The 24,426-nt window shown below is 34.7% G+C and overlaps 2 protein-coding genes across 3 annotated transcripts; one reads left to right on the top strand and one right to left on the bottom strand.

The window, feature by feature from the left end:
* Positions 1-5,197: 5,197 nt before the first annotated feature.
* LOC147386023 (methylsterol monooxygenase 2-2) lies at positions 5,198-14,469 on the top strand. Of its 2 annotated transcripts, none has more exons than XM_086423450.1 (7): positions 5,198-5,338; positions 7,210-7,347; positions 10,489-10,634; positions 10,985-11,104; positions 11,207-11,419; positions 11,521-11,601; positions 14,121-14,469. In XM_086423450.1, the coding sequence occupies exons 1-7, from the start codon at positions 5,309-5,311 to the stop codon at positions 14,200-14,202; spliced, it is 810 nt and encodes a 269-aa protein (XP_086279576.1). In that variant the 5' UTR covers positions 5,198-5,308; the 3' UTR covers positions 14,203-14,469. The 2 variants fall into 2 exon arrangements, with proteins under 2 accessions (XP_086279576.1, XP_086279577.1); XM_086423451.1 differs by having other exon boundaries at positions 5,199-5,338; positions 7,210-7,275.
* Positions 14,470-20,157: 5,688 nt separating this feature from the next.
* On the bottom strand, positions 20,158-22,806 carry LOC147386022 (putative protein phosphatase 2C 24). The gene is made up of 5 exons (XM_086423061.1): positions 22,652-22,806; positions 22,022-22,537; positions 21,603-21,917; positions 20,786-20,891; positions 20,158-20,682 (listed from the first exon to the last, which is right to left on the bottom strand). Exons 1-5 carry the CDS (start codon positions 22,751-22,753, stop codon positions 20,348-20,350), a joined length of 1,374 nt encoding a protein of 457 aa, XP_086279187.1. The 5' UTR covers positions 22,754-22,806; the 3' UTR covers positions 20,158-20,347.
* Positions 22,807-24,426: the final 1,620 nt, after the last annotated feature.

The raw sequence follows: 24,426 nt of genomic DNA, 5'->3' as shown, positions 1-24,426 counted from the left end.
GGCTGCCCCCCCCCCCCCCCCCCTTTGTTGGTTGCGTCATCTCTTTTTTTTACCTTATTCATGATCTGTGATTAAGTGAATCTTTACTTGTAAATTACAGTAACCCATACCAGAAAAGAGAGGAAAGAGAGGAAACAGAAGACTGGTTTTCTCTGATGTCTGATTATATGGACTAGAACATGCTTTGTTGCCGGTCAGGATTGTTGTACACCGCAACCAATCTTCAAGGCATGCCGAGGGAAGATGCCAAAAATTTTCAAAAATTCAAAAAATTCTTCAAATAAGGGATTAAGTGATTAAACTGGTAAATTGAGAAATTACTTAAATCAATTTATTGATTGATCGAGGAATATAATAGATGTTTACACTTCACCATAAAAAATAAAAATAAAAATCTTCGAACATACAAATGTCAAGAACAAGATTTGAGTTTTTTTTAAGTGAGTTGAGCATAGGATGGTTCTTGCCCCCTTGGTAAGAAACCCAAGAATATTATGTACAAATTTTCCAAACCCACCGGCTTGAGAGGAGTTTGATTTTTTCCTCATAGAATTTTCTGTCACAGTGCTCAGATTCTCCCGTCGAGATTCAATACACACAGCCCGGCTCATGGGGAGTGGATACAGTTGAGAAAGCACCACATCATCAACATGGTAATATCCAATCTTTTAAAAGGATCGCTCCCAGTTTATGGTTTGATAGTGTCATAAAAAATTTCAGTAGAAGGCAGAATAGAAGTGGTTGGACACCAAAATTAGGATCTCACAAATGGCCCCACCTTTACATTTAAAATTAGAATAAGAATCGTGATAATCTGACTACCCCACATGGCAAATTCAACAACCGTAGATCTGCACTCTTTGGGATACACGGCTGCACTTTTCCATAAAAATGTGTATCTCGAAGGAACTGTGTATCCCGGGGAGAGCAGATCTACCATTTCGGAACTTGTCACATCAGGTAGTCGATTGAGTATGCCACGTGGGGTAGTCAGATTATCACGACTCTTAGAATTATGATTTTCAGAAACATAGATTTTATGTGGCATTCTAAAAATACTCTCCTAATGTGACGTGTGCTAGAAGCATAGATTTTATGCCTTGGGATACACATGCACATCCCGATAGATTTTGTGCAGATGTGTATCCCGATGCATAAAATCTATGATTCTAGTACATGCTACGTCAAGAGAGTATTTTGAATATGCCATGTGGGGAGTCATATTATCACAACTCTTAAAATTAATATAATCAAGATTATTTTGGTAAAAAAATTAAGAAAATTTCAACTCATGTTGATAAGTTTTTAAAATTATAAAAATACCCATTTTTGCTAAGTAATAAAAAAAATCATTTAATCAATATTTTAAATTATAAAAAAAAAAAAAACCCTTTTAATAAATGTGCATTTGCACACATTGTCTTCAAGGCTTTACTATTATAATGAGAGAAGGTGGAGTAGACGTCGTTCGACACCAAAACTTGGATTTCAAAAGTACCCTTTCCTTAACATTTAAACTTAATATAATTAGGGTTATTTTGATCAAAAATCAAGAAAATTATAAGTATACGGGTTAAAATCATGTTGGTTAGTTTTCAAAATTACAAAAATATCTTTTTAACTATGTAATCTTCAAAATTATCCTTTAATTAATATTTTAAATTATAAATAAGTCCTTCATATACATGCGTTTCCACATTTTTTTTTTTTTGCTTTGGTGAGCCGTACGTACCATTCATTTCCACATGCCACTTTCTAGTTATTGATAATAAAAATGATTCCACTAAAAGGTTCATGGATAATCTATTAGAAAAAATAAAAACTATTGGGCTTAGTTGGTTTGACATGTTGTAAAAGCAACTTCAAGGTTGTGGGTTCAAGTCAAGCTCACTCATAAAAATAAAAACTACTCGTTGTAGAGGTCTTTTCCTGAATATATCTCCAACACTTCAACAATAGTTTTGATGGTAACTATGTCTTCCACTGTCAAGCTGCGATACATGTACGGTATTTGCTAAACACCCTCCGATGCTCAAAGTAGAATAAAAATTACGAGAAGTAATGACTAAAACAATTGAACCACCTTCCAAAGAAGTCCCCTACTTTACAGTCTCTTATCTAATTATAAGTTGAGTCCATTTCCCTACCCACCCACTTATAAACGTCATCTCTTTTCTTATCCAAGAGGATTTTGGATGATAATCTTCTAGATCTTCGAGTTAATTAAAATAAAGCTCTCACAAGATAAAAAGTTATCCATTTAGGAAAGAACGTCACAATCGTCTACTCTTATACTTTGATCAATAACTTGTTCAATTCAGTCAAATTGAGTTGATTAGCACCACAGGTATCTTGGGGTTGAATTGTGCTAGAATACAATCTTTCTTGTCCTTTTCCTTTCAGATCATGCCACGTGTAGGGTCAAGATTTAATCCAAATTCTATCTTATAGAGTATCGACATATTTTTAATGTTATTCTACTTATAATGAACATGATTTTCATCATAGGGTTTATTATGATCTAGATATCATATTGAGATATTTACGAAAATGTGATCAACTTTTGACGAATGTACGATTCCAACTCACTATTCATTTTAATTACCAAAACGTGAATGGGCAACTAATTCAGTGGTTAAAAGCGAAATTGTCACGTTAAAACCTTCAAATTTATTGCTCATTTACATTTTGGTAATTAAAATGAATAGTGAGTCAGAATCATAAATTCATCAAAAGCTGATCACGAAATAATAATTTATCTTATCATATTGAGTACAATATGAACTATTGTGAATTTGAGAAAAAACAAACTAAAGAATGATAATGTTACATGTATTAAAGGCAAAGTTGAGAGATCTTACTAAGATGTATAAATTAGGGAAAGATGACAAGGTTATTTTAAAACATTATTAAAAACAAACAGTATTCAAGCGTAGAAAGAGATGAGAAGACAATATTAAACATGAACATTATTCAAGAAATTATAATGATAATTTTCAATTGACGATAAATTTAAAAAAAAAAGTCAATTAAGATGATTTGAAAATATAAAATCGAGACAATTATAATTTTAAATACAAACAAAATAAAAGTCAAAAGTACTATCGGGACAAGAGAAAAGACACATACATCAACAAAGTAAAAAACACAAACACGTTTTTGGTAAGTGAAATAAATACACTTGATAAATTGTGTTTTGTATCGAAAATGCCCTTAAAAAATATATTTTTTTTATCAAAATGCCCTTGATGCTTATTCCCAAAGTGTATGTATTGCACTTTAACGTGTGCATTAACTGAACCCTTTTAATAATGGGTTAATTATAAAAAAAAATCAATTTACAATATTATTTATAAAAAAAGGACGAATTCTTTTAAATTTAATCAAACCAACCCACATTAGTTCTTTAAGTACCATTTTTTTAATAATAATAAAAAAAACAAAATTTTGGCACTTTAATTAGCAAAACAAATTTTTAATATTTTAAAAAAAAAAGTCCAATACTTTTTGTGTCGAAAGGTTTTTTTTTTTTGAATGTTTAAATTCAATATTTGTTACCCAGCAAATCTTAGAGTTGGAATCCACATCATAAAATTCAAATTGATACGACGAATTTGTTATCAAACATACTTTGGAATAGATTCTAACGCATGAATTTGTGGTATCCAAAAACATGATCTGATTGCACGTGATTATAAATGACAACATTTTAAAAACTTTGAAAAAAACAATAGAAAAAAAAAAAAAAAAGTTAATTTTTACCATTGATTTTAGTTTTAAATTTTGAGTAGCCATCAATTTTCAATACCTACGATCAAACTCAAAAAGGTTTGTTCTTTTCAATGTTTACTTTTGAATATGAGTTTTTCCATTAAATATACAAGGTTGTGGTGTTGGATTTCTAATTTGATAATCCATGTGGGCCCAACATTAAAATCTTACTATGTTAATCATACTAGTCTGATTCATAAAGTAAGGTTTATTCATTAAAAAAAAAAAAAATTGCCAGTGCCACAATATCTGTCGAATTTTTAATATCTTATTATTAGATTAGAAAAAGAGAGATTTACCCGTCAGACGGTTGCATTTTTATTACGGAGTTAGGCTAGCATGACTTACTTAGTAAGATTTAAAATCTTACTAAGAAATGTTGGGCCCACATGGACTATCAAATTAGAAATCCAACACCACAACCTTGCATATTTCATGGAAAAACTCAGATTTAAAAGAAAACATTGAAAAAAACAAACATCTTTTAGCTTGATCGTAAGTGTTAAAAAACGATGGCTACCGAACTCCAAAATTTAAAATGAAATTCAATGATGTAAATTAAGTTTTTTTTTTTCTCAGTTTTAAAATTTTGTCCTTTATAACTCCGTGCAATCAGATCTTGTTTTTGGATGTCATAAATTGATGCGTTAGAATCCATTCCAAAGTATGTTAAGTTTCATCGTATGAATTTTGATTTTGTGACCTGGATTCCAACTCCAAGGTTTGTTGGGTAACAAACTTGATAAAGTCAGGTTTGGTGGGTTATAAACTTAATAAAGTTAGGTTCAACAATTGGATCTATCGGGTAAATCTCTCAAAATAAAATATAATAAATAAAAAAAATTTAAATTCCAACAATTAAAGTGTTGGATTTTTTTTAAATATTAAAAATTTGTTTCCACAGTTGAAGTCTAAAGTTTTTATTTTTTTTATTTTTTATATTATTATTGAAAAAAATGGCACTTAAAGTGACAATTTGAGTTTGTTTTGTTAAATTTAAAAGAATTTTTTTTATTTGATAAATAATTTTTTAAATTGATATTTTTTTTATAACTACTCCTTAATAATATAAGATATAATTCATTCATCAATCCCAAAAATCTTTGTAATAAGAATTCAATGATGAAAATAATGAATAGTAATAATATGAAGAGATATGACTATTTTTTTTGTCCATTACCATTGTAATAAATTGTGTTTCATTATTATTTTAAATATTTTACTATTTAATTTAATTTAAATATGAAGTTATTATTTTCGATTAACAATTTATTTTAAAATCACGTGAGTAACACGTGTCTTTTATGTAGCCATAAAAAGAGGGGTATTATTGGAAATGCAAGTAAATATCCATCCCTGACGGCATCCACATATGTGACCACGTCCTTGTTTGTATCCTTTTGTCGTGGCTCTAGACAGCGATTTCTACATATAAAAAGACAAAAGCAATTCAGTTCCCCACGTGTTCTCTCTCTCTCTCTCTCTCTCAAATCCACTCTGCTTCGCTCGCAGAAGGAGCTCTGCATCGCTGGTTTTCATGGCGTCCCTCCTCGAATCTTGTTGGCTGGTATCTCTCGCTACTTGTTCTGGTTTTACTTTCTCTGTAATCGCTTTTATTTTTCTTGAGTTTCTTTGTCCCTAGATTTGAATTTTATGTGGTTTTTAAAAAAAAAAATTTCATCGTGGTATTGTTGGTTCTGGATCGGAATCTGTGTGGATTTGTAATAGAAAAGATTGTTCTGCGTTTCATCTTGTGGCATAGAATCCTTTGTTTGAGAAATGTAGGATCCTTCTATCGGTTTTCATTAAAAGGAGATTCTCATATATGATTTGGATAGAAAGTTCTGGAGTTCTAATCTTTGTTTTTGGAGATTCTGATTTTGTTGGCGGGCCTTGGATTTGCAGTATTGCATTTTGAAGTTTTCTTTGATTATATCTTTTAATTGAGGTTTCGATGATTAGAGAAATCTGAAAATAAATAGCATATTTGGATTGTTTCGTTTATGTGAGAGGTGAGGCTTAAGGTTGGTGGAAGTTCAGGCAAGAATTAACAGACGAAGCCATCTTTTTCGATATTTTTGAAGTAAAAAAACAATGGTCGAATATGGATAGAAGATTTTCCGTGGTCATCAGATATGTTGGTCAACTTGCTATTTATGATAATCTAATGGCTACTCGGATTGGTAAAATGTGTTCTATTGTAAATTTGCATGTTTCGCTCCAAATACTATATAGTAGTTGTGGATGCAAAACATCTGTAATGGACCTAGAGTTTTGCATTTATATCTTTGATCTTGATTCTCCATCTGAGTTCTCTGAGCATTAGACGAAGCAACAAAGAGAATAAAATCCCACACAAAACATAAAGATTTATGTGTTTCCGCAAAATTGCCTAGACGGTGATGAAAATATCTTATTGATGAAGTCATGGAAACAGTACAATTTTAGGTTTTCCATAGAACATAATATATATATAGCATCTCAGAGCTTCCAACATATTTTCTTGTACCGAAAATACCCCACCAAAAACATCGCAAGGCGAATTGGGGGCTTGTTGGCCCCCAAACCCCTGACACTCTGCGATGAACCCTAGTCCTGCATGCCTCCACTGAAGTAACCTGAGATAAGGGTCGAAATTAGCAGCACCTGTAAAAACACTCCAACGTCCAAGTTACTCAAATGTGTAGTAGGAAGTTTTTTGTGTTCTGATTACTTACCTCTTTTTCATGTTTTTTCGTCCCAATTTATACCTTTTTCCTCATGGTAGATTTCATAATCGTTTCCCTTGATTTCAGTCCCCCACTCATGCATAACTGTCACCCATCCTTTGTAACCGCCACATGAGGTGTGGCAGGACCCTATAACTACCTAGAACCTCTGCAAATTCCACAAACGCCTTTGGAACTCTGCTAAGGGTGTTTGTGCTCCAAGTCTGACTTCCAAGTGGGAGTGATTCCGTGCCCATGTCCAAGATGTGGACTAAGGAGTTTAATGTCGGACTCGGTCTTCATATACTCCCAGCCCGAAGGACGATTCTAGAAGTTGCATTTCCTGACTCATATCATGAGGTAACATTTGTCTTTACCTTAGGGTATGATGAATTATCATCCCACAGTAGCGATGTTATTGAACTTTTTAAAAAAATAGAGATGTTATTTATCGATACTTTCAAGTAGTTTCCCCTTCTAATGGTAGTAGTACTATTTAACTTGATGACCCGAGTTTGGCCGCAGTTGATTCTTTTTTGAGTCGGGTGTGCCTATTCTGTAGGTACTTCTATTTTATCATTATTTAGATGTATAGCAGTTTCTTAACTTGCTAACCTGGTTTTCTACAGTTATTACTAGTTAAGTTTGGTGACAATCCTAATTTTCATGAGACAGCCTTGTTCTGATTATAAACACTACTAAAATAATTTGTCTTTTTCTTGTGTTGCAGTATCTGATCACCCATTTCAGTGATTTTCATCTCGCTTGCCTAGGAAGTTTCTTTCTTCATGAAAGTGTATTTTTCTTGTCCGGACTTCCTTATTTATATCTTGAAAGGGCTGGGTACCTGAGCAAGTACAAGATTCAGGTTTTGTTTACTTTAACTCTTTAAGAATGAAATAGATCTGCTCACTACAAGTGATTGGCAAATTTTTTCAACATTAAATTATACATTGATCTCTATAGTCAATACTATAAAAAATTATGTTGCACAATTGGATATGCAAGCGGAATATTGGAGATGAAAAATTAATACATAATATAACATAGTAAATGACCAGCAATCACTGCACTTACAGTGCTCATTGGAGGTTAGTCGTTCATTTTGAGTATTTCCATTTAGAAAACAACTGATCTAATCAGACTCATGTACAAGCTTTACCAAGATTTGGTTTTGCAACTTTTATCAAATATTGATGTTGGAATACTGATGCAAACATAAACAAAAACAGCACTAAAAAGGACAAAGCAGTGAAAAATGCCATAATGGTACGGAGAAAACTGAGATCAGCAAAGAGATCTATTTCTTTCCAAGGAAGTAAGTCTTCAATAATATTACAAAATAAAATAAGCAACAAACATGATACAAGTTTTATAGAAGACTGAATTTAGCAGATAATTGAATGGAGGAACAAGATTCGTTCAGCTGACCCCTAATTTTTGGGACAAAGCTTTGATGATAACACTCTACTGAAAAACGAGGAGACTAAAATAGTCTTCTATAATTACATTCCTGTACAGCTTAAGTGATATTGCTTTACTGCTCCTACATTATGTAAGTCCATTATAATCCCTAAACTACCCCTACATTGTTGGAATCAACTGAAATAAATTATTAGCTTTATTGGAGAGGCCTGAATGTTGAAGCCTAGAACCTAGAACCTAGAACCTTCTTCTGTGCTGCTCCTTGGCATTGCTCCCATAGTTCAGTTCAGTTGACAACGGTTCCTTTTCTCTGTTTTTCTCACCCAACAACACCATACGACTGCAATAATGTTTTACATGTGCATCAATTAGGAAGGCATTTTTGTACATGCTTCGACCTTTATTTGGTCACATGATCCAGAAATTGGCTTCAACATTCGTGCTGATTAATATTCATCCCCACCTTTGTCTTCCAATCTTTCTCATTTATCTTAGGATCTCAGCAACAATCCAAATGCTAATTTCTGAATTTAAGCTAATCACTATTTGTATCTTCTGAGGTTTCTTTTGACCAATACTTCTTAGAACTTCTGCTAAATGGTTGTGATTGATGTTCCAGTACATGCATTTCAGTGATGTTTATATGCTTTGACCTAATGTCATGATTCCTATACCCCGGAGCATTTGTGTGTGCCAGGGCATGTGCTTGGGTTGGGGATGGGATGGGTTTTTTGTCTTGTCTGCCATCATTTTTGGGTATGGCTGAGGCATATCCAACACAATTAAGCACCTTATTTTTTAGGGGAAAATATGGATATCACTGAGGCAAACTCATATGCTAAGTTACATTTGGCAAAGTATGCCCATGATATCCAACAATCAGGTGTTCAAAATTATATTATGGGAAAGTGTTGCTGATTGTGAATGAGATAGAAAAGAGGATGAAAAAATGGAGTAATAGAGATGTAAAGAAGGAGAAGTTACCATTCACATATTACCCTCTCTAACCTTTTATATTAATGAAAGATGAAGTGAAAGACATGAATATCCTCTACTTAAACCTGGAGATGATATGGTACACACGTGTATCAAACACCCTACAGCATCAGGAAAACCTAAAATACAGTTTATCAGAAAGCAATAACTTTGACTATTCTTTATGAAGCACAATGTTAAGCAATAAATAAATAACATGTTCATAGAGTGACTATTATCTAGAATGGGTGGCAAGCTAGGAAATAGTATTAAAAAAAGTAGCTCACCAGAGGAAACAAGGAGTATCCCTAATAGGTGCTAAAATAACAAAAAGTTTACTAAAATAGTTTGACAATATCATCCTGGACAGCATCAGTGAGGATGCATTAGTGCAGTTGGAGGCTTTAAAGGGGCAGTGGAGAAGTAAAAAAGGGTGTGAGTTGAAGTACTAAGAAAAAAATTGATTAAACATGCCTTAAGCAAAGAAATAATGTCAGATAGAGTGGAATGGCAAAAAAAAATCGTGTAGCATAATTGAAAATGATGGGTCAAGGCTTTGTTGATTGATGATAATGATTTGCATCTTTTATTTATTGTTCTAAATTTCAACAATTTAAGTTTTTAATTGATCATATTCGAGAGCTAGGTCCCTTGGTGTATATTATGATGCAGTGTGATGAGACTACATAGGAAATCTACATAAAACTAGAATTCTTGATGCATTTGAGTCTAAGGGATTTATAATGAGTAGAACCCAGATAGGATACATAGAGTGCAACTTTAGCAATGACACCCATAGAGAGGAAGGGGCAACAAAAATTGATGGCTAAGAAATATCCAAAGCGACCATTTCATACCGTATTTCTATTATCCATAGGGATGGTTGAGTATGTTTTTATGGAATTAGAGTTGGATGTAGGTGTGCTTCTGAAATACTATGTGATTGACACTTCTTAATCAAACAAACAAATGAAAAATTCTATAAGTAAGCAATAAGATTGATTATTTTTTATGGAGATGAATGTCAAGCGATCAAGAAATGACATGTTTATAGATTGAGGGCAGCGGAGATGGGAATGGTTAGATGGATCAGTGGAAAAAATAATAAGGATAAAATTAGAAGTAAAGGCATTCGAGAAAAAAAAAAAAAGGAGTAGCCCCAACATGTGGTAAACTAAGGGCAAGTTAATTTAGATGGTTTGATCAAGTGCACCAGAGGCCGATTATAGTTCTACAATTTGAAGATTCTAAAAGAATGAGAGGAAGACAGAAAAGAATGTGAATTGAGGTGTTAAGAGCAGATATGGATTTAGACAAAATTGAATAGAGGAATAAGATTTGCTCAGCCGACGCCATATTTTTGGAATAGGATTTGATATGATGATGTTGAAGAGCATAGTATTTTACCAGGTTGCAGAATTGATAATTTATATCCAACTGATATGTTAAAGTTTGTTATGTAGTTTCGCTCGCTTTCTCTGGTTAGCTACCTATGTTATACTATGTTCGTCTGAGATCATTCTCTTGGTTATTCATGTGCAACTTGTTTTATTCATCTCATGCTAGAGTTGTATTCTTAGTCTGATGAGTGATTTATGGTTCATTGCAGACAAAAAATAACACCCCTGCTGCGCAGGAGAAATGTATTACGCGACTATTGCTGTATCATTTTGGTGTGAACTTACCTGTTATGATTTTTTCCTACCCTGTCTTCAGATACATGGGTATGCAAAGTAGTCTGCCATTGCCGTCCTGGTATTTTCAGGTTCTTTATATGCTATAGCTTCATATTTGCTAAGTGATAGGGTATTTATGCTTTTATTTTCTCTAAACAAGCTTTGGTCAATCCTTTGTATAGTTCAAAGTTCGTACTGTTTCAGAATGTTTTGGCCAAGAAATTCTGGTGTCGGCCATCACCAAAATGAATCTTTCAATATCTTGGATTTTCTTGGAATATTTTTTAATGTCTTGTTTTTCTCCTGATCAACACATTGGCTCGAGACAAGATTTTAAACCTTGATCCTTGAATATTTGTTATCATTTTACATAAATCATGGTTTGCAAGATCCTTCTTTGAATGATTATAGAAATATTTGGTTCTTCAGGAAAGTAGTGTTCCTGCAAATTCTGTTCTATTTCATCCTAGAGGATTTTGTATTCTACTGGGGGCACCGAATTTTACATACAAAATGGCTGTACAAGCATGTCCACAGTGTCCATCACGAGTGAGTAACATTGCTTTCTTTTTAAAATACTTTGTTATAGTTTTGAAGTTTTGTTTTGGCTGCTTCCTTTCTTTGGCATTCTTATAATGGCATCGTGTGCAGATATGCTACTCCGTTTGGACTGACTTCTGAATATGCTCACCCTGCTGAGATACTTTTTCTTGGCTTTGCCACCATCATTGGTCCTGCTATCACTGGGCCTCACCTGTTCACTTTGTGGTTATGGATGGTTTTAAGAGTCTTGGAGACAGTAGAAGCACATTGTGGGTACCATTTCCCATGGAGCATCTCAAAACTCTTTCCGCTTTATGGAGGGTAAGTTGATATCTTTTCTCTTTTCTGGTTTATATTGGGGGCTATTTTTGTGTATGTCATCCTTTAATGTCTGATATGTTTGTCTTCACAAATTGAAACAGTGCTGATTTTCATGACTACCATCACCGTTTGCTTTATACTAAGTCTGGCAACTACTCCTCAACTTTTATTTACATGGATTGGTAAGCTTCCGCCGCATCTGTTGTGTTGTTTGGTTTGTCCTAAATAAAACACCTTGCTTGTTATGTAACTTCGTCTCTTCACATTCATGCAACCAATTCTCTTCAAAAAATGTTACCATCTTATTATTTTTTACATTATTCTGGAACTTTTTTTTTTCCGGTTATCTGTTGAATGGCTGATCAAAATCTTTAAAATGTATGCATTTTCTCCATCTGTCAGTGTGCTCAGTGTAGAACTATGGCTGTTAAAACTTTAATGGGCTCATTTAAAAACTATTAACCTCCTCCTGTGTATTTTATCAATCAATAAGCTCTCTTTCTCTGGTAAAAAGGATGAAAAAGATTCACCTTAGACAAGAACAACCAACATTCACAATATAGACTGATTCTGTGTAAACTATGCAAGGACAAAAGAGTCGGACATATTACCAGCTACAACCAGTATCCTTGAGACATGTTATAAATGGAACTGACTAGTTGCTGTTGATCCATCTCATCATTTAACATAGAGATTCACCATTTTCTACTCATTGTTGCATAGAGATTCACCATTTTCTGCTGATGGTTTTTCCCCAAGTAGAAAAGGTCCTAGCAAAAAGAAGACATTAGAGATCATAAAAGTAGCGCAAATTATTTTGACACTTTTAAAATCATCTTGCTATTCACTGTAGGACTTGCATAGGAGAACATAAAATTATTGATGCTGAGACCAAATATACCTGATTTTTTAAACAATGCTGTAAACCCTAAAAACCACCACTTACACCCCCACCCCTCCAAAAGGACATCTAAAAATAGCCCATCCATTTGATGGCTATGCAACCTGGGTATGGGTAGACTGCCAGGTACGGGTGAGGGTCCAGGTGTTGGATGTTGTTGGCACCCTAATCAGAGGGTATAGTCACAACTATTTCATTACCGTCTGCCCCTTATCACAGTTAATGGGGACAAGACAACCCTATTATTAATATTTTGTGGCCATCTAATATTATAATTTTTCATTTTTCCAAAATAATTTATTTTTATTATAATGAGACTAGGCGGAGTAAAAGTGGTTGGACACCAAAATTTGTATCCCACAAATGTCCCACCTGTACATTTAAACTTAATATAATCAGGGTCATTTTGGTTAGAAACCAAGAAAATTGTAGCCCACAACCCTAAAATCATGTTGGTTAATTTTTAAAATTACAAAAATGTCCTTTTTACTCTGTAATATTCAAAAACACTTTAATCAATGTTTTAAATTACAGCTGAGCCCTTTTGATACATTAGTGTTTGCACATGCCACCTTTTAGTAAATATATAATGCGACTATGTTTACGGGTTTGACATTCATTAGCCACAATGGAATCTACTTCCACTCATAGAGGCCATTACTCACTCATGAATCTAGATCATTATTTGGGCTACCCAGATAAATAATTGTTACGGGAAGTGGTACATAACATAGCTTGTTGGCCACCCCTGGAGACGAGTCACAACTTGAAACCAATTAAGACTTAACTTATTGGTTAAAAAAAGCTCATACACTGTTTCATTTCTGTCCTTCACCCACTAGGTAGCCCTCCAATTAAATGTCCTGTAGATGATCTGGTTGAACACATATATCTTGGTGGGTAGGGTCCATTTAGGAGGACAAACCTTGTCAAGAAAAATTCATGTGTGGGTGTGGATTATTGGAAATACTGTTTATGTTTTTCTGTTTTTATCTTCTTTTATTTCTAGGTAAGGGCGTTTACGTCCATTCACTTTTTTTTATTAATATTTATATCTGTTAAGCTCTCATTATGAGACTTGACAATTACTTTTCCATAATTCTTCTAGGATGTCAGTGTGTTTTACTGGGGTGTGTCTTTAATCTTAAGACGCTATATGATACAACACTGCATAAAACTTATTCTTGGTGATGATTAAATGACCTATTAGTAGGGAAACAATGCAGAAATTATATCAGTTTGAATAATTTCCTAGATCAGGAGACAAGTTGTGGCATTCTCTCTATTGCTGATGTTTGAATGTTCTGGATGGATCATATCCTTCTTCATTTAGTCAGAGAGGGAAGACATAATATTCTTAATCCACAGCAGAGGTTCAGTGTGACGCCTTTTTTTTAGGAGCAATACATTGCTTGAATCCAATGCTCTAGATTGTCTAAGGCATATTCATGTTATCTTGTAGTATTATTTATTTGTTTGGTTACTATTTTTTTTTTAATCTTTCAATAGATAAATAATAATATTTATTTGTTTAAAGGCATATATACCTAGCAAGAATTGGTTTAGCATATAATACTGGCACAAATTCTAAATAATCGGAAAAAAAAAAAAAAAAAATTCCATTTGTTCTGATTTATAGTTATTCCTTATAAATCCCATTGGTTGCTGATGACAACCTTTTTTCTTTTTTTTTTTTACCTGTTGGCCTCAGATTCTGATTCTAAAGTCCCTCTAATATATTAATAATATTTAGAAACACTGATTTGGAATTGATGGCAACCTCTCAATATACTTTGTCAGGGTATTCGGCACAGATAAGGGTTACCGGAGATTGAAGACATTGAAGAACAGTGGTGCCGAAGTTGGAGACAAGCAAATGTAAGAAAGGTACTTTCCTTCCCCATCTCATTTCGTGTATGGGGACATTGAAGAACAGTGGTGCTGAAGTTCGACTGGCTTGACACCAAAGACTGAGTTTCTAGTTTAGGGAATGTCAGAAAGGTACTTTCCTTCCCCATCTCATTTCGTGTATTTTGTTTGTGGTATTCGGTGCCGTCATGTGGAAGCTTTGGAAAGATTCTTGTGCCCTTTAAACGATTCGAAGTAACTTCTGCTTTTTCTCTAATATATCAGAGTCAATTAATTATCATTATCATCGTCATCTTCTTTGCCTTATCCCAAACATTAGAAAGAAACTATGGAACTAATCGTTGGAATAGTCCCCCCCGCAAAACAATATATACTATGCCCATACTATATGTGTGGCTCAAGGATCAGTCAGCACCCACTAATTTGATGGATCGAAAAAAAACATCAATACCCTCAACATGTCATGTGTCACATCTTTTGGGTTCACTTTTGTCCCACCTTGGATTGAAGTATTTTCATGAGTGATTCTGGTTAACGATACGACGCCTAGAGATCACCCAGGGATGGGCTATACATCCATAAGGCCAGTGGACCCGAAGAGTTGTGTTGCATGGAATTTTGGTTTGTTTTGGCGCCCACATATTGGAGGTGGATCAAATCAAAGGTGGTCTGATTGGCTTATTGCTATCTGATCTCACTTTCGGGAATTGTATGTTGATTTTGAACATGTTCTTCCCTTTTGTTTCTCAAAAGCCTGATATATTAAGCTTATTAAAACATTCCTATTTGCTGCAAGTACCCTCTTTTGGACCTATTGACTATATTAATGTTTTGGATCACCCCATGGTGGGTGGGTCCTAGTCAGTAAATCAGCCTGATTGGTGATTTTCAGCCATTGTATTTCAACCCCAAAATATTCAAATCCAATGTATATATAGAAAAGAGAAACATTTCCCTTAGTAAAGATTTTAAGCCTAACTAAGAGTCATTTTGCCACATCAGCAATCCAACATCACAGCCCAAAAAGTATTTTTTTGCACTTGGATCCAAGGTTTAGAGAATGGATGGCTATTGAACTTTCAAATAACTCCTAAACTTAAAATTGAAATTTAATAATGAAAAATATTATCTTTTTGGAAAAAAAAAATCGAACTTCATATAGAATTTCATCCTCTACAACCCTGAAGCATCAGATCATGTTCTTGGATGCCACAAGTTGAGTCCAAGGAACTTTAGTGAGGGCGAAATACTTACCAAAACTTGTCACACTCTAAAGAAAATCATCAATTGGACATATTTTGGGTCCCACTGAAGGATGTGGGTCCCCCGATAAGGTAGCTAGAGATTTTGGCCGGGTTCAATGGAATGCAGAATTCGTAGCGGGCACTGGTTAATTTTTCCAAAGGCGGCCATCCATGAACCCCACAAATGAAAGCGTTTATAAAGCAATGGTCAATCACGTCAAGCAATAGACACTACAAGTGCACCTTCCAATGTCAGGAGGGGTTATTTGACAAAACACAAGGTGTGTGGGCCTTTGTTAGTGTCATCAAACATCTTTCTCTAACCGAAGGTGATGAACAGTGAATCCCAACACATTCCATCTGTACCGATAGACCCAACATCCCATCACCAGATTCCTATTCCTTAAGAGAGAGAGAGAGTGTGTGATATTACAACTTACAGTCACATTAAGCGTACACGTAAGAATGCAAATTGCAAGCCCACACGTTAACATTTCAAATGGAGAGAGAGAGAGAGAGAGAGAGTGAGAGACACGCACTTATGTGGCTTTATCCCGCAAGTATTTTTAGGTTCTCTTAAGTCTCATTTTATTCCATCTCAAGTATGGTGCAAGATCATATGGCCACATGTGTTTACACACTAGAATTTTTTTCTCCCACTTGTCGTGGGTATCCGCAATCTTTGAGTGACACTAATCCCGCGGCCACACACACCGTCCCTTCGAAAAATCCTATGTGCAAACTGGTTGAATCAAAGGTCAACCAGACATTGGAGAGTGGCACTAAGGAATTTACTGCTCCGTAGGATTTCTAACACTTGACATAGCCTTCCTGAGGAGTTTATCAAGGCTCAACTTGTACCCATGGAGTCATCGATAAAAAATTTCAATTTAGCATTATATCATTGTTATCATCTACTCATCCTAAACTTCAAATATATTAATGACATTTTATGGTTGGCTATCAACATGGTGCAAACCCTCATCTTTTATTTAGAGTCTGAATAGTATGCCCGCATGGTGGAGAATTGAAATTCTCCTCACACCTCAACAAGCTGCAATCCAAGAAATTAACGTCTGAAGAGATGTGGGAGGAGAATTTAATCCTCCAACTTGGGTGTATACGATCTCGACTCGTTATTTAGGCATGGGAAACTCGGATGGTAATGCAATCCTAATGCACATTTAGTGTCTCAGTTTGTGTCAAAAGATCAATGAATGAAATTTTACTCTAATGCGATTGGACGAGGCTTTGTACTTCAAATGGAATTATAGAACCAAAGAAATTAGCTTAGTCAAAACTTTTGACTAAGGAACCTTTTGAAGAAAGTGTGTCTAATCAATTTTTTCTTCTTAAAAGGTTGAGGAATGGGTAAATATAAGCAATTTATCCAGTCTTACATGTATCACACGGGGATTTACATTGATCGAGATGGGATTGATTTCCCCCATCGCATGTCATATTGTTCGGCACGGGATTTCTATCGTATGGGTAAATTAAGTCTTATCCACCATCAAAAAGACCTCGAGATGTGAAAAATAAGACACCAAGATTTGTTATGAATCGAGGACTTATTTTTTTCAAATCTCGAAGCCTTTTGACTGTAGATGAGGCTTAGTAAGACTAGTCGGACTCTAAAATATATAATAAAACAAGAAAAATAAACAATATGGCGGGGTGTCATATTATATAATATACAAATAATGACCATGAACATGGCATGCCTTTTGTGTATTCGTGTTGATAACCTTACAATGGCTTTTTTTTCTTAAATGGTTTGGGTACACGTAATAGGTTTTTTTAAATGAGTCACATAAAGTACTCTCCTTTATTCTCATAAAGACATTCAAAAACATGTTGACCATGGATTACAACCATTAAGTAAGTATTTAAAAGATACAAATAATGGTCAAAACAAATAAAATAGTGAAACGCAATCATAAGACTTGAACCATTGTACAATACCACTACTTTTTTGTGTTCCATTATTTATTGGTGTGGGATTTGAATTTTGATTGAAATCTCAAGTTAGTGCAAATAATTGCATCTACACTGATTAACAAAAAGAATTGTTCAACACTATAATTTCACGTGTATCATATAAAATCTTAATTATATTTTTTGGGAGGATAAATTTCTCTTTATTCAATGAAGATAATCTTTAAAAGAGTTTTCTTTTCGTATTGGAATCGACGTGGGAACCACGTAAATCTGTGTTTTATGTGTGATTCCATCTTAATTTGTCTTCGTCTTGTTCTTGGATTGATTCATCTACAATCAGCACATTAGGGGTGTCAATGGGTCGATTCTGATTCAGCTCCCAAGGCACTTAGAATCATAAATATTATATTTTTTTCAATTTTGATTCTTGTCAATTTTTATTTCAAAATAAATAAAATCGAAACAACCAAAGAACACGGTACCCGTCAATTCCGATTCCAAGAATTGAATGAAAAAAAAAAAAGCAGTTCAAATCATTATAAAACTCTTAATTCAAACAAATTAATATATTATCTACAATATTATTAACTTCGTTATACTAAATATATCAACTGTAAAGGTGATTTCGTGTTACCTCTTACAACTTAGTTCCTCCTATTTGTCTCACGTTTCTTACTTCCTCCGATTAGTGATGATATCGGTGTGGTACCTGTCAAAAATTCTACGATGATAAAATTAGCTCCAAGTTTACTAGTAATGGACCATCTCCTTTTTCGAACCCCTTCCCTCTCTGTCTCCTCCTCTATTTATAGTACTCCCTTACAAGTCTCTTTGAATAAGGAATCTCCAGCAGGGATTCCTTGCTTTTATGAGAAGTTACGAAGAAAGAAAAGATTCGCTTGGACTCCGTTATTTATTTTCTTGATTCTTGGGATCTTCTCTGAAATTAAAGGATCTGGATTGACTCGAAGACAACCCATAAGTCTACCATGCTCGGTTCATATACTAGGCAGAACTGACATTTGAGAGCTCTACCTTTCAGACGAGCTGAGTGTCCTAGGTACCACTTAAGAGAAAATCATTTAGTTCTGATATCTTACTAGTCTAACTTCTTGGACACGTACAGGATTCAGATACCATATTAATTTCACCCTCTACATAAATTAATGATTTTTTTCAAAAACTAAAAATTTATTTTCCTTAAAAGTATTGGATTTTTAAGGAAGATAAATTTTTAGAAGAGAGATCATTTTAAGTTCCAATGCATAGTTTATACAAAAAATTGAAAAACTTTATATAATTATTTATTAATTAAAAAAAAAAAAAAAGACGAAGAAAGAATATTTTAAATTATTTATAATATAAAAAGAAATGACAAAATAAATCAGTTCCAGATACCCATCAGATAGAACCTAATGGTTCCGGCTCCTATTGATCTGATTCCTATAAAAAAGGAACCAGATTAGGGGGGGAACCTCCTTGGGTTAAATGGGTGCCCATTGACACCCCTACACATGAGACATATCTGACCAATTAACTTGTTGTTCCTAGACTTTAACTTGTGTTACAACTTGACTCGTCCAACTATACAGTATTGACTAAGACTTATATGACAGTTTTTAACTTTGAACGGATACAGATTCCAAGAGACTAGTATGGTAATTTTACTGTTGCTAAATTGCTAATTTCCTTATTCTCTCAATTTGAATATTAAAAAAAAAATTAAAATTTTTTTTTTTTACTGTACCGCTAATGTTAGCTCCGTTAATGTGGAGGTTGGAGTATGGGCCACAACACAGACCTAACTCATTCCAAATCTGAGCAGGCAAACAAGCAGACCAAAATAGCTCACTTTAATTTAACCAAATCAAACATGTGGACCCACATCCTGATTCCCAATGCGACCACCACTTAGGCACTTCCACCTCAAAAATGATCCCACTGCTTCCAACCATCTTTATTATTTTATTTTTTACGAAAAATTATTTAAAGGACCTTGATGGAGAAATTTTTTTTTTTCTAAATAATCACTAAAACTTAATACTTCTCTTAATAGTCCATTTACTAAAACATTCTTTTATAATCAGTCCCTAAGTCAATTCACTACATTTCTCATGATCGAGAAATGCTTTTAACTGCTCGACCTCACTGTTTTTATCCAAAAAAAAAAAAAAAATTAACATCCCAATTGAGTTTTGTCAAAAATAATTTAAAAAACGAGGAAGAAATTATTTTAAAAAAATCAAATCAAAATTTTCAGATAAAAAAAATAAAATCTCTGTATCGATAAAGATGATTCATTTGATTTAAATCATCTAAAAGACCAAGTCAGTATCTCAAATTTTAAGCCAATTTTTTCATGTATCATAGTCGAAAAAATTTGTAAAATCAAAATGAGTGAATTTTGCCAAAGTCATGTTCAAAAATTGTTTAATTGTTGAGTTTAGATCAATAATTGCAATAGATATTAAAATTACTGACCTCAAAAATAAATAAAAAGTGATGATGAGCTCACCAGTGATGAGGGGCCATTAAAAAAAATCAACTAAATGAACTATTCAGAAGCCACCCAAACTTTAGGGACTATTTAGAAAGAAAAAAAAAATTCCCTCCACCAGGGTCCTTTAAGTAATTTTCCCTAATAATTATTAGCAGGACACTTTTCTTCTCGCACAAATGTTCTTCCAAGATTCCTAACTTTCAGTAATTTTCTTGTACATAGGAAAAGAAAAACAAAAACAGTAATAATGACTGAAACATGCTTAAACCCACAACGCTTGTAATTTCTGTTGAAAGATATTTTGCATTAAAAAAGTAAAAAAAAAAAAACCCTTACTCAGCAAGAAACTCGGGCCATTTCCGTTACACTCTCCCCGCAAGGAGGTTCAGTCCGAAAATTTACCCTAGAAACATATCTTCTTTAACTGCAAATAAAATATAAAAAAATTAAAAAAATACAGACATGATTAGTGGCTACGTGTCCCTTCTCAGATCAACCACGACCACACTGACATTATCCGTACTGTTCCTGGCCATAGCCAATTTCGTGAGTAACAACGCCGCGTCGGAGCACGCTTTGTCGGAACTTTCTCCGGGATTACTCGTGCCGACGCCATTTTCACGTAACATCGCCGGTAAAATCTGACCTTGACCTCTTAAACACATACGCACGATACCACAAGCAGTATCGTTAGTCACCACATCCCACAATCCATCGCTGGCCAGTATCAGGAATTCATCCTTAACCGTTCGATCCATAATTGTGATTTCTGGTTCTGAACTCACGTATGGTTTCAAGTAATTGTCTCCTAGAAGACGAAAAACAAAAAAATCAAATTAATCCATTTTTTTATTGGAAAAAAAAAAACATTAAATTTAATATTAAATTAAGATCTTGTAAAAATGAAGTACCTATAGCTCTGGACATGGCGAGAACTCCTAGCACACGTGGACCGTCCCAATAGATGACACGGCCACCAGCAGCTTGGATTCGAACAAGTTCATCTGGTCTATCAGGCTGTTTGTTACCCAAATAGAAACACAAAGAAAATACGAGACGAATTAGATCACGCGCCACAAACAAGAAAGACGAGATCTCAATTACAACGAGAATCAAAAAAGCACATTAACATGTGATTCTATAGTTAAGGTTAATCGTTTACACTTTACAGCGCATAATAGCAACATATGATAACAAAAAGATGGAGGAGAAGAGTCTCAAGGATTTAGGCGAGTATTTTATATGTTAATAGTGAGATGGATGAACAGAAGCGTTGGATCAGATCTCACGTGTTCTTAAATTTCTATTATTTGGTATATAATTTCATGCACCAGGTTTCGGCTCAGAGTTTCAGATCTGTCGTATTTTAAATTTTTAATCAGATCACATCATCTAAAGTGTTTGGTTTCTGCTATTTAGAATTTAAATAAATAAAATATTACAAATTTAAGGGGAAAAAAAGACTCAAATAAACAAGGACCTCAAAACTGACGGCTGAGATTTGAGGAAACCAAAGATTTTCTGGAGATTAGACTTAATTTTTAGAGATCAGTACATGTTCACAATGGAGCCATACCACTCAAAGTTCGCTCATATCTCATCCGTACACTTATCGACAGTCTAAAACTCAGATGGAAGGATAATCTTGGGGATTCCAAAAAATTGAATCCATGGAGAACATGTACGGATCTCGAGGAAACAGAAAATTCAAAACCAGATAAAGCTAACCTTATGATCGATGGAGAGAGGGACAGCTTTTCCGGCTCGACTCATGACGGCGCGTGAATCACCACAGTTAGCTATCACGATCTTATCAGGCGAGACGATTGCAACCACAGCCGTAGATCCAACGGCATCGCACTGTGGCGTCTGGAGCTCGCACCGGCAATTCGCGCTCAGTGCTCCTTCGCTGCATCCAATCACCTCTTTGTCCATGCGAGCAAAGCTTCGGTCTATCGCGTCCTTCCATTCTGAACCAGATTCCTCGTTTTCTAACTCTTCCTTTACGAGCTGATGCAAACGATCTTTACAAATCATCGCCACCTAATAATCAAACAAAATAAAGTACAAAAAATAAATCTAAAACTCAAGTAATCGTATTTGCGAAGCTGTTCCGATTGTCACAAAATACAGAATCAGATTCTTACATGAGAGCATCCATGGCCGTCGTAAACACCAAAGAAATGCAAAATCGACGGAATCTGTCGATCTCTACTGCTAAAAGATGGATGGATCGCTATTGCGTCCTCCATATCCCTTCGCCTTCCACATACAGAAGTCATCCCGAACTTCGGACAACGATCTATCACCACAGCTTCAACTTGAGGACTAACATCAGAGGTCTTCTCGATCGAAACCTGATTCGAACACGATTTCGAGTTCTCAACCATCTCAGATCCACCATTCTCAGCTTCGATTCGTTCCTGAACTTCATCAACCGCACAGTTTTCAACAGCGTTAATACACTCCGGAGGCGACGTCGCCGGACAAACGTCAAGTTTCTGACGCTTACTGTTCTCTGGTGACAAGGACACATCGGAGACGACCTTGAATCGTCTGATCTCCATCCTTTTCCGTCTCGCGGCTCGCGAGCTTGGCTCGCATGTAGCCGAAGTCTTACTCTCATTAACAACTCCGCAACAAATCTCCGCCATTAAAGACACCTAACGAACGAAGAAGACAAATACACCTTTAGTTCATCAATCACAAATTCGAATCTCTCTTTCAAAATATATTTTTATAAATTTTTAAAAATACAATATAAAAGATTTTCTCACCGCTACGAAGAAATAAGCGACCTCTCGCCCTCCCCGGAGTCCTCCTTTTACAGAATAGAGAGTCTGCCACAAAAGAGCCTTTTTCTCATAGGCAAGATGCATCGGGTAGCTGCCCGTCACCGTCACGGGCAGGTCTCAACAGGTACATTTGATGTGACGTAGTACTTCTCTGCCTACATAAATACATCCTAGCCGTTCATCTAAACAGCCTTTCCCTCTCTTCATGTATAAAGTAAACACGTGGATGGTCCTTTGGGGAACCAAAATACGTGGCCCAATAAAAATTCACCACGAAGAGACAAGGACTTTTCTTTACTGACACGCATGTGGTCCTGGGGCGACCTCTCCTAGAACACACTTTTTAGAGGTCTCTCAAGTTTCGAATTTTTTTTAATTAAAAATTAAATAAAAATCTAGAGATTGTGACACGTGTTGTAATCGTGGAATACGAGATTGCTATTCTCATTCAACTATCCTTTTTATTCTGCCTGGTGTAAAGTTCTCCAATTAAAAGCTTCTACGTTACGGTGGCAGATATGTAACGTGTGGTCCCCCCTCATGTCCACATCGTTGACGTCTGCAGAATATCTGATAGTGGAGTGTGTTATAGTTCAACACGTGTCCCTTATCGACGTGGCAAGGAACGAAGGACACGTTTCAAGGTTTGGCTTTATTACCTAAATTAAATAACTGTCCCCCCACTGTAGATCATTTAGTTAAGGAGGTGGGGGTCCACAAACTAGGTGTGTGTTGTAGTCCGTTGGATTGTCATCGTCAAGTAAAACTGGCGGATTTTGAAAGGATGCACAATAAAGATAGACCAAGTTATTTATTAAGGCCTATTATAGTCCTTGGTGTTGTGTGTTGTCGACATCTGTCTTAAACTACTATTCATTTAAATATTGTTAAATTACTGGATCAAATCCGTAGAGATTTTCTCAGGCGCAGTGTTTGCGGATGTTCCACACGTGGAAGTACTACTAAGTACTAACTCCAGTTAGGTTCAGACCGTTTGATGGCAAATGAACCGGGTTCAGACCGCGAATCCTAAAGTGCCACGTTGAATATATTATTTAAGTCTGATGACCCGTGAAATTGGCACATGGATCGACACATCGATTATGAACCTAACTATCCATTTTTAATTATTGATCTAAGTATTTTAAAATAAAAGTCGCAATCCACAGGGGTGTCCCGTTACTATACCAACATACCGTATCGTCTATGAGGTACATTTTTGTTTGATATTAAATATATCATGTTGCATGCATTGTTAAAAAATTATTTGATTAAGAGTCTGATATGTTTTAAACTCCAATTAAAACATGTCACATAGGTATTATTCTTAGCAACGGGACAATAATCTTAAAAAAAATTCTATTTTTCTTTTCTTTCATTTTATCTATTATCTTTTTATTTATCACCGTTATTCTCATATTTAAAAGGAAACATCCCAGAAAAATAATGAGTTTTATGAGGGAAAAAATTAGATGCTTTCCATATGATTTTACAAACAATTTTATTTTTTTGAGTGAGATTTACTAACTTATACAATATATTCGATATGTATGTATTGAAAAACAAAATAGTATAGAGACTTGTCGATGTGATTCATCACAATTTGATAGTATTTTCTCGGATTTTGGAGAACCAATAATCTTTCAAAATATTTTAAATAATACTTCATAATTTTGCAGGTGCTAAGTAGTTTAGTTGGTAAAATCTTTCGATGATGGTACTAGAGACTTGGGATCAAATCTAGTCAAGCACCGTCA

This window comes from Akebia trifoliata, chromosome 14, assembly GCF_017979445.1.
Source record: "Akebia trifoliata isolate Shusen 1 chromosome 14, ASM1797944v1, whole genome shotgun sequence".
NCBI classification, from domain to species: domain Eukaryota; kingdom Viridiplantae; phylum Streptophyta; class Magnoliopsida; order Ranunculales; family Lardizabalaceae; genus Akebia; species Akebia trifoliata.
The sequence above is the reverse complement of the archived record's forward strand: the minus strand, read 5'-3'. Positions and strand labels throughout refer to the sequence as shown.